Here is a 16,163-nt window from a genome sequence, read left to right on the forward strand (position 1 = left end):
TTTCTTGTCTTATCAAATTATTAGGATAAAACAAATTTTCAAAAAAATATGTTCAATACACTTTTCAACGATATGTTCTTCTAAAAATATAACAGGAAAACACTAAGTCTGAACTAAAACATTACTGGGACAATTTAATGATGTGACCAGAGTTTCTTCAAGAACTTTCTAGATGTTGCTGCTAACTCACCTAGAATATGCTTGCTACCATTATATTTAACAGTTATTTGTATATTTGATGGTTGGTTTATCACTATGCATACATTTATGATACATACATAATTTAAAAAGTGAGGCAAATTTGTTTTTTGTGCTATGTTCATGCACAAAATGGTGATGCCTTTACAACCGAAAACACTTAGGGGAGGGTTATGATTAACAGTGGCATGATGGGGACAGGGTTTGGTTCAATATCTCCAGACATGAGCAGCAGTGGTATTGTGAGAGGGTACCACTCTTATGCATACACTCCTGTTAAGAGCCTGATTGCTGTCCAGACTTGCAAAGGCCGTAATTAGAATATGATGATGTTTAAGAACCTTACAAACATACACATTTTTAAGCACCACTTCATGTGAACTGCTATGTTCAGGACAATAAAAAGGCACAATGAACAATATGGTTAAGGGTTACTTTTGATATCAATTTAGTCTGAAACTTATAAATAATGCATAAATTGATTTTCTACTTTTACACAAGTAAAGATTTTTCACATGATGGAGTCTGAAGGTCAACACTTATTCCAGCAGATGTAACGGCAAATAAAAATTAACATTTCCTAGGATATGAAGCATAAATTAAAAGATGAAATTGACTGAAAAGGACCTGATGAATTTTAGACTGCAGCAGAATACTAAAGCCTTCTCCTGAAAATTTAAGTGAAGGATATTTCTTAAATAATTGGCAACGTCTACTTCGGCCACCATAATCTCCCACATTAAGGAAAGTCCTTGGGCCACCATAATCTCCCAGACTAAGGAAAGCCCTTGGGCCACTATAATCTCCCCAGATTAAGGAAAGCCAAATATAACTAATACTGTAATGACTGTGACTGAAAAAAGGCCTTAACAATCCTGCTCAGTTACCTTAGATAAATGAAATTAATAAATGCCTGACCATCCAGAATAAAGAGAAAAAGGGATACTACATGTTAAATTTCAGGAAAATCTCAAAAGTCAACCTCACAGCAGCCTAAAAATACTTGCTGTCAAAGACAAAATCCACCAAAAACTGTTCCTCTTACTAACATGCACTTTGCACAAAGCACAGTGAATTTTGCTAAATAACCAGTTTTTAGTAGATTTTACCTCTGGCTACTGTTTCTTCAGGTTGCTGTCTGGATAAAGGAAAAAAAAACAAAAATGTTTCCATTTTACCAATCACCTGATCCATACAGGTGACAGCTTCTAGCAGCAATCAAAATTTCATTTTTTTTTATTTTTTTTATTTTACTACAGAGGTGTAGCTTGCTGTTCTGGTGCCCAATGCCAACCCCTGATCCGGCACCCACCCCAAATTTAAAGTGGGTGAGGAACCAAAGAAAAGGTCTTCTTTCCCTTGCTACATCTGTTGAAAGCACCTGGTACAATTTATGCTGCAATTTACAACACAGATTTGTTGACTGGGAAAGTCCGACTAGGTTCCACAGAGCCTGTTTTCAGTGGAGGCCCGGGGAGAAATGCTCCAGATGCATGTCTTTGGAATGTGGGAGGAAACCGGAGTACCCAGAGGAAACCCACGTGAACACAGGGAGAACATGCAAACTCCACACAGAAGGGACTCCAGCCGAGAATCGAACCGGGAAACCTCTTGCTGCGAGGTGACGTTAACCGCTGCACCACTGTGCCGCCCATGATGGAGTATTTCAGTTCAGACTGCAAATGTAATATGTAATGAAGACTGATCTGCATTTGTTGATTGTCCTAACACTTTGTGACCAGGGAAGTGGCCACCTACACCCCATGCTAGCTACTTCTGGCAATGGGTTATGTGGGACATGTCTCAAGTTGCAGCATGGCATCTCCCTTAAGTCCACCAGACTCAACTTATATGCATTTTTGTGTGAGCTGGTCTAGCATTTATATATCTTATTCGTAACTCTCAAATGTCTCAGATTTTGCCTCATATTTTTGCTCTATCCCTCACAATTTGATTTTGTAGTAAAGCACTAAAGGTTACAGTTAGTAATGTTAGACATTTGAGATTCACACATTATTATTATTATTATTATTATTATTATTATTATTATTATTATTATTATTATTACGAAAGTGCATGCTGATACAAAACCTCTGATTCGATTAACACTGCAAGTGAATCAAAGGAATATTTAAAATCTGTTCCAGATTTTGGGTCTTTGTTTCCACATTAATTTTTGCTTTGTTCAGAATTACTGAGCAAAGTTGTTCAGAGGTGTGATACCGCTAGACCTATGGCATACAAATTTCCCCTTCTAAATGGCATCTGAGGTGCATAGGAGTGGAAAGGATTTAAAGAGCTGTCACTACTGCTTACAATCGCTTAGGCTGCTCGAAGGAGTGGCTCTACCACCCCTTGTAAGCTGAAGCATTTTTGTGGTCTGACAAGTAATAAGGCATAGTAACTCTTACATGCCACGGGTGCAGGAACAGTTCAACTTGCTCACAGCCCAGCCTGACTCCTGCCATCCGCTCATTCCGGTTTTCAACAGAGCAATACATACAGTATGTCCTGTATGCAGACTTCCATTGTACATATGTGACACCAGCTAATGCAAGTCCAAAAACAGAAAAAAAAAATTAAATGCAATTTAGCAACCTCGTTTTCTTCATTTTTCTATACGGGGTCAGTTTGCCATGCCATCCATCATCACCTCTCTTAATTCAGTCTCACTCTCCCATCGTCACAAGTCATGCCAGACTGCTGCAGGTCTTACTTCATGCAATCTGTCGCTTGTCAAGTCAAGATACAATAGACAAGACTTCATGGGTTCTGTTCAAGCAGCTTTATTATGTACAAACACATCAGAATTGAGGTATATTAACTTTAACTTAGGTAAACCTGTATACAAACTAGCTATTACATTCATATATGCTCACATTCTGGCTGCACTCTCAGAATGTCATGGAGATTAGCATGTGCTCGGTATTTATATGCACGTTCAGCCCTTGCAATGCTTCTTAAAGACATAGCTCGCATGCTCTGTTCTACACAATTCAGCCAACTTTCATTTTGCTGGACATCCTCATTTCATTTTGCCTTCTCCCTGTATCTTCCAAATCCTTTTCTGTTTTCCTGAACCTGTGCCCAAATCATCATAATGTGTTCTCTTTGACCTCTGCAATTGGAGCTAGTTTAGTTTCTGCTCTGATGTTAAGTCTTTGAATGTCCCACAGTATGCATCCTACCACCTGCTTCAGGTACTTCATCTCCATCATTTCTAGCTTTAACTGCTCTGCCTTCATTACCCAGGATTCTGTACCATACAGCAAGTACTGGTCACGCCACTGTTTCGTACACCTTATTTTTCAGGTTCTTTGGCAAACTTCTGTCACACACTATTCCTGACATTCTGCCAGTTGGCTACAGTCTTCTACCGCTGATCTCCTCTTTGAGACTTTTCTTCTCCTCAGCCACTCCTGCCAGATACTTGAAGCTATTAACCTGTTTCACTATTTTCCTTTCTATCTCGATTGTCAGCTTCTTCTGACTTCTCCCATTTGCTGCTGTGACAGCTGTCTAGTCTGTACTGTTCTTCATTCCATGTGCCTTCAGTTTTGCATTCCCTTCATTCACTGTTTGCTGAAGTTCCTGTTCATAGTCTGCTTGTAATGCCACATCACCTGCATACAGCAGCTTTATCGGTTGCCCCCCCCCCCAAACTGTTTGCTAATGTAGTGCATCACCAGTATGTGAGCAATAGTCGGCTCAGAGCTGAATCTTGATGCACACCCTGTCCCACCGGGAACCCCTTTGTACTCATGACAGTGGGTCCTTGTGCACAGACTATGAATAAAACTTAAAATCATTGCAGGACTTCCCACATCAGTTGTCTTGGAACCTTGTCAAATGCATTCTCTAGGTTTAAGAAAGTTCAATTGGATCTAGCTCCCTTTCCAATGTACGTCTCACTGCAAACATTAGGCCTTGATCTGAATTTGAACCGCACATTTCCAAATTTATTTTCTACTGTTCTGCATATTCATTTATCAATCACAGTCTCCAGCACTTTCATGTAGTGTGACAGAAGTCTGTACCTCTACACTGCCTACAGTTGTGAAAATCCCCACTGTTCTTTGCACACTAGCACCAGGATGCTTACAATCAAGGTGTTAGGCAATTTAGGGTAGAAATGGCTCCTGAGGGCACTCATACCAGTATAGAGAGAAAAGCATATCCCAGATGACTGAAGAATATCAGTACCCTCAGGAGCAGTTTTGCCCCCAACACCCTGATCATATCTGCTGTGAACTATCTGAGCTTGCTGCTTTCCCACCTTCATTTTCTTAGTGCTGTTCTTACTCCTTTTAGGGTGGGCTCTTCTTCCTCTTTCATCATAGGCTGTGTATGAGGAAATACAGATTCTGTGTAATTTGTTTTCATTCAGAAGTTGATGGATGTAATTTTACCATCTGCCTTTGATGTCCTATGGACTGTTGAGCAGGTTGTTGCTGCTGGCATCCCTTATGAATGGTGTCTGATGATCATCTTGTTTATCTTTCTGTCTTCACCTTGCAGCCTGATAGTTTCTTTCTGCCATCAGCTCAGTCACTTTCCAGATGCATATATAGAATCTCTGGCTCCTTGTTCTTTACTAATGCAACTTCCTCTTAGCATCTGTTAGCCAACTAGTAGTCCTTTTATCGCTTTCACTTTCTCAGCACTTCTTGTTTGTTTTAATAATTTCCTGGACGTTTGTGTTCTACCACCAACTTTCCTGACGTATCTAATTTCCATATCGGGCTCGGTCACATATCTGCTCTACAGCCATAACATGTGCTGTTTTGAGGTGCTTCCACTCTTCTTCATCTCTACCAATATAATTTCCTTGTTGAAGTGTTAGAACCCTCAGCATTTTTTGAACTATTGTGCTACCATTCTAGTCAACTTCCAGGTCTACAGCCTAGTCTCTGTTGACCTTAGTGTCTTCTCTGACCATGTCAGCAGGTTATTGTGGCCAGAAGTGGTTTGTGCTTTATGTGAAACTAAGTTCAACTGGAGGAAATGTTTATTAACTCAAACTGTGGTATCTGAATTCCCCCTTCTCTGAGGTACAGTGATCGTGGAGTTAGTATACATAACTAGTGAGTGGTGCAGGAGGACCCCTCGGCAAAAACACTTTTAATGTACAGCAGTGAGTTTTGCATGTAGCAGTTAAATGTGTACAATCAGGCTTAATTTTTAGTTTTGAGACTTGCACTCGTGTCTCACAGTTCTGAAAGGGTGTCCATCTGAATACCACAGAAGTAGAATAATGCACATTTATTAGTCTTGTGTTAAAAACTGCGGGTCTATATTAGAACACCGAACATTTAAAACTTCGAGTGTTCTAATATCGAACCCTATGAATCGAAAATTTAAAACATTGAACATTCAGAACAGCGAATTTTTTCCTAGGGAAAAAAATTTGCTGTTCCAAAACACATGCACACAACACAAGCACATCAAACAAACACGAATCCACACACATGCACCTAAACTCTTACACCTAACCCTACACTAAACTATACATACACCACTAACTATCCACTTACCTTAACCCAAACCCTAATCCTAAGGCCCGTCAATATCGCACAGTCACCTCACCTACCCCACCCTAACCCTCATGTCCACGCAATCGCACAATTACCTGACCCGCGCCCTAACCCTAACTCCCATAACCCGCCCTAACCCTCACGTCCACACAATCACACACTTATCTGAACCCGACCCGTAACTTTCCACCACAGCGCTGAAAATACTGAAGCAACACAAACGGACAACAGAATTCTTTCCCTAGGAAAATATTCGGTTTTCTGTTTCTTCAATATTTTCAAATGGGTCGATATTAGAACACTCAAAATTTTGAACGTTCTGTGCTCTAATATAGACCCAAAAACTGCTACACAAAACAAACATCAATTAGTACGTGACAAGCATGCCTTGAAAAGCAAATGTATGTTATCTGATTGCAGCCTAAGCCAAACCTTCATTTCAAGTGCACGTCCATGACATGGTGGAAATATAGATTACTTCTCTATAATGCAATGCATTTTTTCTTTGCAATATAATATTCCTTTTCTGATAATCTAGGGGAAGATCAATGACTTTTCTCTTGTTTACGGGAGGCTCATTATGACAGTGGTCTGAGAATCTATGAAAACATTTCAATAATTCCCAGTCTTTAGGTGCACAACCTGTTTTATATACACATAAAATATATTATTTTTCTTCAAAATACACTATCACTTTGTTATTTTTTGTCACCTCACTACACTTGCCATCACATGATTAAATCTGCCTTCTAGGAGTCCCTGCTCACCTTCAGATTAAAAAAGAATGTATGTTTGCCACTACATAAAGCATATTATTAAGGTAATGAAATGCTCACATTTTCTCCTTTAGTATTTTGCAGACTTAGTATATTTCTACTATTCAGTTTACCATGACTAGGAATCTGTCGCTTTATATCAGCCATGTATTTCAACACTAACCTTACCTTAGATATGACAAAACATCACTTTTTGGGATTTGCAGCAATGAAAACTAACTGTACAACATGCAAATAAATAAATAAACTGCTGAACCACAGAAAGACATACACAAGTTGTTTCTGACAATTTAATTCTCTACATACACTAATCAAATTCAAGTTACAGAAAGGGTATTGACAATTCAAAAAAAAAAATCTAAGACTGGAGAAGCCAAGTATTTTTTTGACAAAACTTGCAATGTGTACACTGTACAAAAAAGATAGCAGAAGCTCTGTAATACAGCACATTACTTGGAAGGTAATGTTAGATAACTACCCTTTTATTTCCAAGCATTATTCTTCATTCTTGTGTTAAAAATGTATAGTGATGGCTGTACTGCATGTTTTCCGTACGGATTTCATAAAGCGGCAAGGGAAAGGGAATAGTGCATCTTTAATATGACATGTTTTGAAAAGCTATTCTGCCAAGCAGACTCCAGTCTCCTTGATTCAAGCCATCTTTCAATAAAGAAACCTGCTAGCTGAGAATACAAAAAGAAAACCCAAAGGGAACACAGAATATTGAAATAGTTCCTGCATTTCCAGCTTTGAGACAAATGTTCCTCTCAAAGGAGAACTGTCTTCGAACATGTGACTGCTCAACAACCTTTTCTAACATAAAAAATAGCTTTCAAGTTTGCTCTTCTATGTTATATCACCGAGTGGAATACAGACATAAATTTAAAAGGAAATAAAACATTGGCCCTTCTCTGTTCTTTGACATACATCTCCTGTTTGTGTTTTCTGAAGCATGCCTTTTTTGTTCTACTACGAACAAGTAGATTTTTTAAGAAGGTAGAATGACAATTTCTTAGAACGTGATCCTTTACGTATGTTACAGCAGAGCTCCTGTTGGCTTTTGTTGTATTATTTCTTATTACTATAATGTATTATTTTACTTCTGTTTTACATGTCCTAAGTTTGACAAGAACTACTTCTGTCAAAAGATTGATAAAACATCAAAAGCTATGTACCCTGCAAATACATTTAATGGTGGTGTACATAAAACATTTAATACACACAGCAAAAGAGTGGGGTTGGAAGGTAAAACCATGCATAAAGAAACCAACATAAATAATGAAACATGACTGCAGCACATCTTTACAGTAACTGTTAAAACTCTAAGCTCTACTTACTTCTTTTTCTATTTCTGCCAAGGATTTGATTGTGATTCCAAGTAAATCAACTTGCTGCATCTGTGGAGAAACAAAACACCTGCAATAAATATTCCACTACTATGAGTACAAAAACGTCCTTCCCCTTGAGGGTCACTGTGTGTTAAAATGACATAGGGAAGCCTAACATTTTAAATGCATTTCTAAAGGCAAGGGAAAAAACTTCATTAATGAGCATGGAATACAAGTCCATCATTCTGACAGAAGGAATAAAGTTCTACAACTACGGTTTCAACTGAGATCAGATTCACAACCACTTAAACTCCCACAGAAATTTCCAGTTAAGAGATGCACACAAATTAGAGAGTCCAGCCATCTACATTTGGGGCATAACTTGTTAGCATGTCAAAACATATTAAAAATATTCAAGGCACTGGATTATATTTAACACATTAACCTGGCACTGATAGCTGTTATTAAAAGTAAAATACAAAGATGGCTGAAAAAAACAAATTATCTTCTGTAAGGAATTTTAATCTGCATTATAACACCATAAAAGAAAACTTTAAGGGTTGGCCTATTATCTTTTTCATGTTATTTTAAAACAGCTTTTAATTACAACACTGTCTCTCTGGCTAGTACATTAAAAATGTAAAGCATGGATGGAAAAGTTTAGGGTTCTATAAACCAAACCTTCAACATATATTTCAAGAAAGAATTTAAAAAAAAAAAATCAAGCAAGGTGGCACTCTGTACTACTACAAAAATCGTGACAGAAGATGCAATGCCTGCTCCAAATTTTATAGACAGGACTTATTAACCTTCGGACATAATTAGCAGTAAAAACTACAGTTAACATACTAAAATGGCTGCAAGTACATGGAGTGCAATGATCATACTGTGAATTGAGGAAAAAGGCATCTCGTGGTGCACATAGCTCAGATTATTCTTCAATAATGTTAACAAGCTTCCCTAGCGTAACATCAGACTGCAAAAACGATTGGGGGGGGGGGGGGTGCATCCCATAACAGCTTTTACAATTGAGTCTCATAATACAGATTAACAACTGAAAGTGCCGGCCAGCAAAGAACAATGGCAGAAAATAATGCAGCTGTGTTTCTGCCCACTGTACATGCCTCTCAACTGAGTTTCTCTCATATTTTTGCTTTCCCCCTCGACAATATATACATTAATTTTCTGGAAAATCACTGAGGATTACAGTTAGTTAGCAATACCAGACATTATAGCTTCATAACTTTCATTGCTCAGAAGCTACATATTGATGCAAAACAGCTGTTTTACTAACGTTTTAAATGAATAACAGCGATATGTACAAACTTCCCATAATTTTGATGCTTTGTTCCACCATTACTGTTAGATTTGTCCATAGTTCTTAGCCAAAGAAGTTGAAAGATGTGCTGATGCCTGTTAGTCTTAAGCTACTGCACTTTTTTCTGCTACTGATAGTAAACAGAGCAGATAAACAACCAAGCACTTATGATTATCTCCCATCATAACAGCTTATTATGTGTTTCTGACATGGATTCCAAGATTAACTCTCAAGGTTAATTTCTTGGCATTCATTTTTGATCACTTAACAACTTGGCCAGGAATGCAGACGTGATCACAATCCTCTATGATGAGCATTTTCTGATGCAGGACAAGTGCATAACAGAGTGCTGTTAAGTAGTTTTCAGTGTTCTTAAGCTTTAGTTTTGAGCTACAGCATTAACAGCAACCAGCAAATAACAATGTTTAAGGCATCTTCATACCTTTAAAAGCTGTAATACATCCAACAGTATTTAAAGCTGTCCAGTCTTCAATGGGGAAACTTTACACCTGGCTACTTCCTGTGTGAATTAGCAACTCAATACTCCTCAAGGAGGGAATTCATTTATGCATGCACAGTACAGCTAAGCCCAGTCTCCCACACCCCCAGATTTATTTTTTCTGCATGGCTTTGATTTTTGCTAAACAAAACACTTTCTCCATCTCTTAACAAGCAGTACACTGGGACAGCTAAGGCTGCATACACTACAAGGAACTATGCTCAGATCTCTTTGATCATAACTTAAGCACTTATGTGCTCTTAACATACATGTCAAAACTACCCTCTTAAGCTTCACTTTGTTCTTGGGGTGAATTTCTTGGCATCCATATGTTGATCTCAGAACTTGCTGGTTATAATCTAAGAGTTGATTATAAACTCGTCTTGATCTCGCTCTCACTCACGCACACGTTTATGTGGGGTATGTGGCAGTGTGCAGTTACAGTAGCATATTATGGGTTACAGGACAAATAAAGAAAAACACTTGCCTTCAAAAATGCTCACAATAACATAATAAAGATTGGGAATAGAATAAAGGATCTACTGTTATCAATACTTGTAAATTCAATTCAATGCCTTCCCTTGCCTGTTCCTAAGAATTTTTAAAATTGTTTGTGGATGGATTGAAAGAATTATCCAGCTGAGTTTATTACCACGCATACACTAGAGTTACTTCATTTTTCTACAGCATGCATTGCCTTTCAATCAAATTTCTACCAACCCATGGTCACTCCTGAACTATAAATGTAATATGCATATGGTCTCCGTAAATATATTTATTCTACATAAAACATGAACTCCATCATTTATTCATTAGACAACTACTTTCTTTGGAAAGATGCTGTGGTGAGTTTGGACACTTGGGTGAAAACTGTAGCAAGTTGTGGCTAAGCACCGAAGAGAACCTACACAAGGACGGTGTTATTCTACACAAGATGAATACCTGAAAACTGGCCAAACTATACAACTCCCTTACAGAAGAAAGATAATGGAGGTGATACAACATGGAAGTAAATCGCTGAACCCCTGGAAGCTATTTCAAATTGTAATACCTGATGAAGTACAGGATCAGATTTCATAACTAATCAATATACAAATGTCTGCCCCTTAAAAAACGCTGCAAAACCAATCAGTGGTCAGATAAATTACTATATCATGGTGGTATAAGCATTTATTTTAACTAGCAAAAATGCAGTTTTATAAACACACACTCTCTTTCCACATAAAATGGGCTTGTTGTTCTGTAAAATAATAAAAAAATTACTGTTTAAAAATGAAACTTTGCATTCAAACAAAATTGTAGTTAAGGCAAAAATGGGGAATTACAAACTTTATTAGTAAATTGCAATGCTTTACTGTACAGTTAACTTGAAAATTCTGCTGCTTCAGTTATATTCACAAAGGTTTTATAACTCAAGGTGAGCTAACAAGTGTGCAGCTATTTTTATAACAGCTGAACTCAATTTGACGAAGCTCTTCTAATAAGTAGCAATCCTTTTGATCAGTTCTCTAATGGAGTGTAACACTGAACAAAGCAATGTATTAATGAAGGAATGCACATTGAACAAAGCAGTGTATTAAGGTCATAGATGTTTTAATACCTGCAACTGTTTTATGAATGTACTTACCAGAGCCTACATGAGTATGGAGACCTCTGTGCAACAGTAGGGTGTTTGCTGCTAAGTGCTACAATTACTAAAAGTAAAATAGCGAGTAGAGAGCATAGATATAGCAGGTACCCGCCTATCTGGCGATAAAACTGTAACTGCGTGTTGTTTTTGATGTAAGAGAGCTTGCTTGTGATTACAAAGTGCTGTAGGGCTCTCTGAACATGTGCATTTTAGGTGAAGTCACATACATAGGTTTCTCACAGCTAAACGAGTGCATGTAACCTTTGTCTGGGTCTACTATGGGAGATAGCCATTAATCGCTCACCAGCAGCACTCTGCATTTGCTGTCCTGAAGGGGCATCAGTAAGGCACTTAACTGCCTAATTAATACCCCTCGTTAGTCAGGTCTGACCATAAGCTAATCACCCTTAACATCCACATCCCACCCCCACCCCACAGTAAAGAAACCACCATAAAAAACTTCTCCAAAGCCAACTTCATGCTACTCAAGTGAGAAGTGACAAACTTCATGACACCCATGCAGACGGGAAATAAAAGTTCAACTGCTGAATCCTACACTAAGGCACTGTACGAGCACATCCACTCATGCATTAATCGTGCCATCCCAAATAGAACCAAAATGCTCTCATCCAAAAAAAGGAAGCCAATCTGGTGGTCCCCTGCCATAAACAAACTTTTCAACAAAAGGAAGAAACTTTTGCAGAAAAGAGGAAAATCCCAGGATGCAAAGAACTCCCCTTACTAGCCTCAGTAAGAAACTGAGATGCCTCTTAAAATCCTCCAAAGCTAGTCACAAAAATAAAATTGCCAAAGATTCCAAAGACAACCACAAAGCATTCTATAACTATGTCAAGAATCTAAATGGCAATGCTCAGATCTGCTCTGAGCTAAAACAGAATGGCATTAAATATACTGATCCGAAGGATATTGCCAATATCCTGGCAGATCGATTCAGTGCCAACTTCACCCATCTCTCACCCCCTAAATGGCCCATCTCAATACTGGAAGATTGCCAAATTCCAGTAATAACGGCCACACAGGTACAAAACGCACTCTCTAAAGCCAAGAATACAGCATCCATGGAACCAGATGACATCCCGGGCTGTGTACTACATGAACTACAATATGAACTGGCACCTCACCTAAGTGTCATGTTTAATCATAGCCTCACCTCAGGTTTCGTGCCTACTGAGTGGCGCAGAGCTACAGTTATCCCAATCCACAAGGGGGGATCCACCTTGGATCCCGGAAACTACCGTTCCATCAGTCTGACAAGCCTTATCTGCAAGGCCATGGAGCGTATTATCATGGATATTATAAACAAAGACATTGGCAACCTTCAAACACTGGACCCCACCCAGTTTGGGTTTGTGAAGGGCCGATCTTGTCTCCTGAACCTGATTGACTTCTTTGAATCAGTCTCCAGAGCCATGGACAAGGGTAAGGTGGTCCACACAGCCTATCTAGACCTTGCCAAGGCCTTTGAAACCATCCCCCACTCTGGAATCATAGATAAACTTACTAAGTTGGGCATTAATCCCTATGTCACCCAATGGGTTGCTAAATGGCTTACTGATAGAACCCACACTGTAAAAGTAGCTGACTCCAAATCCAGCTCCAGACAAGTGGAGTACCTCAGGGTTCAGTCCTGGGACCGCTCTTGTTTGGCATCTACTTCTCTGAAGTACAGGTCAACACTAAGGGACTCTGGCTAACAAAGTTTGCAGATGACTGCAAACTGGGAGCCATTATTGAATCCCCAAATGATGTGGATACTCTACAAAAGGGCCTTACAGAAACAGATGCTTGGTGCCACAGCCATGGGCTCAAGCTCAATGCCAAGAAATGTATTGTTATCCCCTTTAGGAAAAAACATGTATCCATAAATTACCATATAGGTGGCAGTACACTAAACACAGAAAGTGTGATAAGAGACTTAGGGACACAGGTGGACAGTGGTCTCACCTTCGATAACCACATCGCCACAACAGTCAGGAAATCCTTCTATGTGGCACACCTCATCACAAAGGGCTTTTCATCCAGAAAAAAGGAGGTCATTGTCCCACTGTACTCATCCCTCATTAGACCCATTATAGAATACAACGCCCCATTTGGTATGTACCTCTCAAGACATCTGCAACAACTGGAAAGGCCTCTGAAATACCTCACTAAAAGAATCACAGGCCTAAAGCAGATGCCCTACGCTGACCGCCTTAAAAAACTCCAGCTATACTCTGTTGCATATTGTCTACTCAGAGGCGATCTCTGCTTAACATACAAGGCCATGTCAAACCCAGAGCTGTTGGACATGCTACACTTAAAGAAATCCCAATCCCTCAGAGCTACATGCTCCAGGGATCTAAACCTTGTCATCACAATAAACAAAACATGCTGGAGGGATAGGTTCCTGACCCAGAGACTCCCCAGACTCTGGAATAGATTGCCCATACATGTCAAGCAGAGTGCCTCTTTGGACCTCTTCAAGAGGAACCTTGACGATTGGATGGGAGAAAGGAAATTCACCCCAGGGATCACGTCAGTCGCCCTGCTAGACAGGGGTCCAGGAAAGTAAATAATGTGGGAAGAAATAGCCAGGGAATTGTTATGGCTAGGCTTGTATAGGCCCTAGGGCTGATAGCCTAGTACCAACCTATGAACCTATAATACAGTCCATAAACTAATAGTATGCCGATATGACCTAGTTTTAGCTGCGTGCATCTTGTGAAGGCAAACATACTGCACTGTAGCCATATTAAGGTCAAGGAACATCTGTTACTGTGCTTATTAATGTGATATTTGTACTGAAAAAAAGCCTGGGGAGATACTAAATGTTTTCTAAGTACTGAGCTGTGTGATTAAACTGCAGAATGTAAAGTACCATCATAACTGAAGTAGCTTGGAGAGGGAGTGCATGAAAGAGCTAAATGTTTTAAGTACAAATAAAATGGGTGAATACGATGATAAACTGTTCTTGACCATAAGAAACTGTTGTTGTACAGGCAATCTCTGTAAGCTTTACCCTCTCATATATCCTAACTCAGTCCCCTATCTCTTTCATTATCCAGGTATTTTAACCTCTAAATCACCAGCCTAACACACACCAGCCCCAGAGTGCTTATCTAAACCAACGCGGCTGTTACCACATATTGCTGGATTTTAAAGTTCAGGTAATTGTTTTTCTCTTGCATACAACTAAAAAGCAAGGTGTTTATCTTTAACATAACCTGCATTAAGACCATACTAGATGTACTGAGTGCTCTTAGCCACTCAGGGTTCCTGCGGCACAAACTGATTATAGTAGCTCCCTCCCTAAAAGAACCCACATATTCTGTTATATAAAACTAAGTGTTATAGTAAAGTGGTGAGCAATATACTAAAGTGGAAAACTTTATATTACAGTGTAACGTTATACATTAAGCTGGAGAGCTTGGCATTAACGTGGTGAATTAGTATTATTTCACTTACTGTTTTCTACCATTGAAACAGAGCTTTGAATGATTGTTTTTTTTTTTCTTAAAACCTTGTGGTCTAGCTGGCCCCGCTCCGCTTGGCTCAATCCACTCCCCTACCCTGCCCCCAATTCCCACCCGCTCCCACTACCTCTACATTTATTCTGAACCCTAATCATCTGACCACTAGTCCACCCCTTATTACCTGACCTCTAGCCCAACACACTCTTCCCACCTCCCTCCCACCCTCCATTCCAACTACCTCCTACACTGATCCCACTCCAAACAACACATACCAAGCCAACACACCTCCACCCTTACACACAACCAACCAGGAATCCTAATTGAAATAGTCACTCTAAAGACTATCATGTTACCCACACTCGCATCCCTAACACTAGCTCTACTATCACTAACCTTCCTCACTTCCTTACAAACAAACCAACCACTGCAAAATTACTCATCATACTACCCACACTAGCCCACCCTCTAAAACCCACTCACACTTCTACATCTGCCCTACAATTATGAATCTCACAACCACATCTTACTGACATACAATCATGACACCAATGCATTACACTAGGAAAAACACACATAGACCAAGCTCACAAACAATTAATATTAAAAAGCACATACTGACACTCCTAAAAAATCTGCTAACCTCTGGTGACATACACCCAAATCCAAGTCCCCTCACAGCCAAACAAACATCTGACCTGCTGATCCTAAATATCAACATAAGAAGTATTACCAATAAGTTAACAGACCTGCATGCATTCATAGCCCACTACAACCCTGATATACTCACCATTACAGAGACCTGGCTAAAACCCAGTATTAAAGATGAAGACTTCCTCCCCCCAGGGTAAAATACACTTAGATCTGACAGAACAAGCAGGAAAGGAGGAGGAGTAGGCATGCTTTTTAAAAACACCCTTAACCTCCAGCTCCTGCACACCACACCACCCACATTTCAAAATGCTGCAGTCCTATTTTCTGTCCTCTCCATAAGAAACACCAAGAAAATCAATATAATATGCTGTTACATACCTCCAAGCAATAACTCATTCATAACAGAAGACATCCTACACTGGGCAAAGGACAACCTACCGCAGGAAAGAATCCTACTAGGTGACCTTAACACCGACTGGACAGCCTGTAACTCCCGCAACCCCTCTACACATATCAACTTATATGGGTTCTCTCAACTAATTGAAGAACCAACTAGAATAGACAAGAAAACAAAAAAAGAATCTACACTGGATTGGACACTGACCAACTATCCCAAACAAAACCATATAGTAGGCTGTCTTCCAGATGATCTAAGTGATCATCTCCCCACCTTCCTACTCCACAAACACTCCAATAACCCCAAACCAGTTGTCTACAAAGTAGTACAAGATGAGCGTAACCTTACCCCACAATACC

At 39.4% G+C, this 16,163-nt stretch overlaps 1 protein-coding gene across 3 annotated transcripts in view; it reads right to left on the minus strand.

The window, feature by feature from the left end:
• The window catches only part of MVB12B (multivesicular body subunit 12B), a 1,443,639-nt gene that overhangs the window by 135,636 nt on the left and 1,291,840 nt on the right, over nt 1-16,163 (minus strand). For all 3 annotated transcript variants that reach the window (XM_044058226.1, XM_044058224.1, XM_044058227.1), the window contains one exon: nt 7,846-7,905. In XM_044058226.1, the coding sequence (XP_043914161.1) occupies nt 7,846-7,905 (60 nt within the window). The remainder of the gene's footprint in view (nt 1-7,845; nt 7,906-16,163) is intronic.

This window comes from Protopterus annectens, chromosome 16.part0 (assembly GCF_019279795.1).
Source record: "Protopterus annectens isolate FY-2018-M chromosome 16.part0, PAN1.0, whole genome shotgun sequence".
NCBI lineage: Eukaryota > Metazoa > Chordata > Ceratodontiformes > Protopteridae > Protopterus > Protopterus annectens.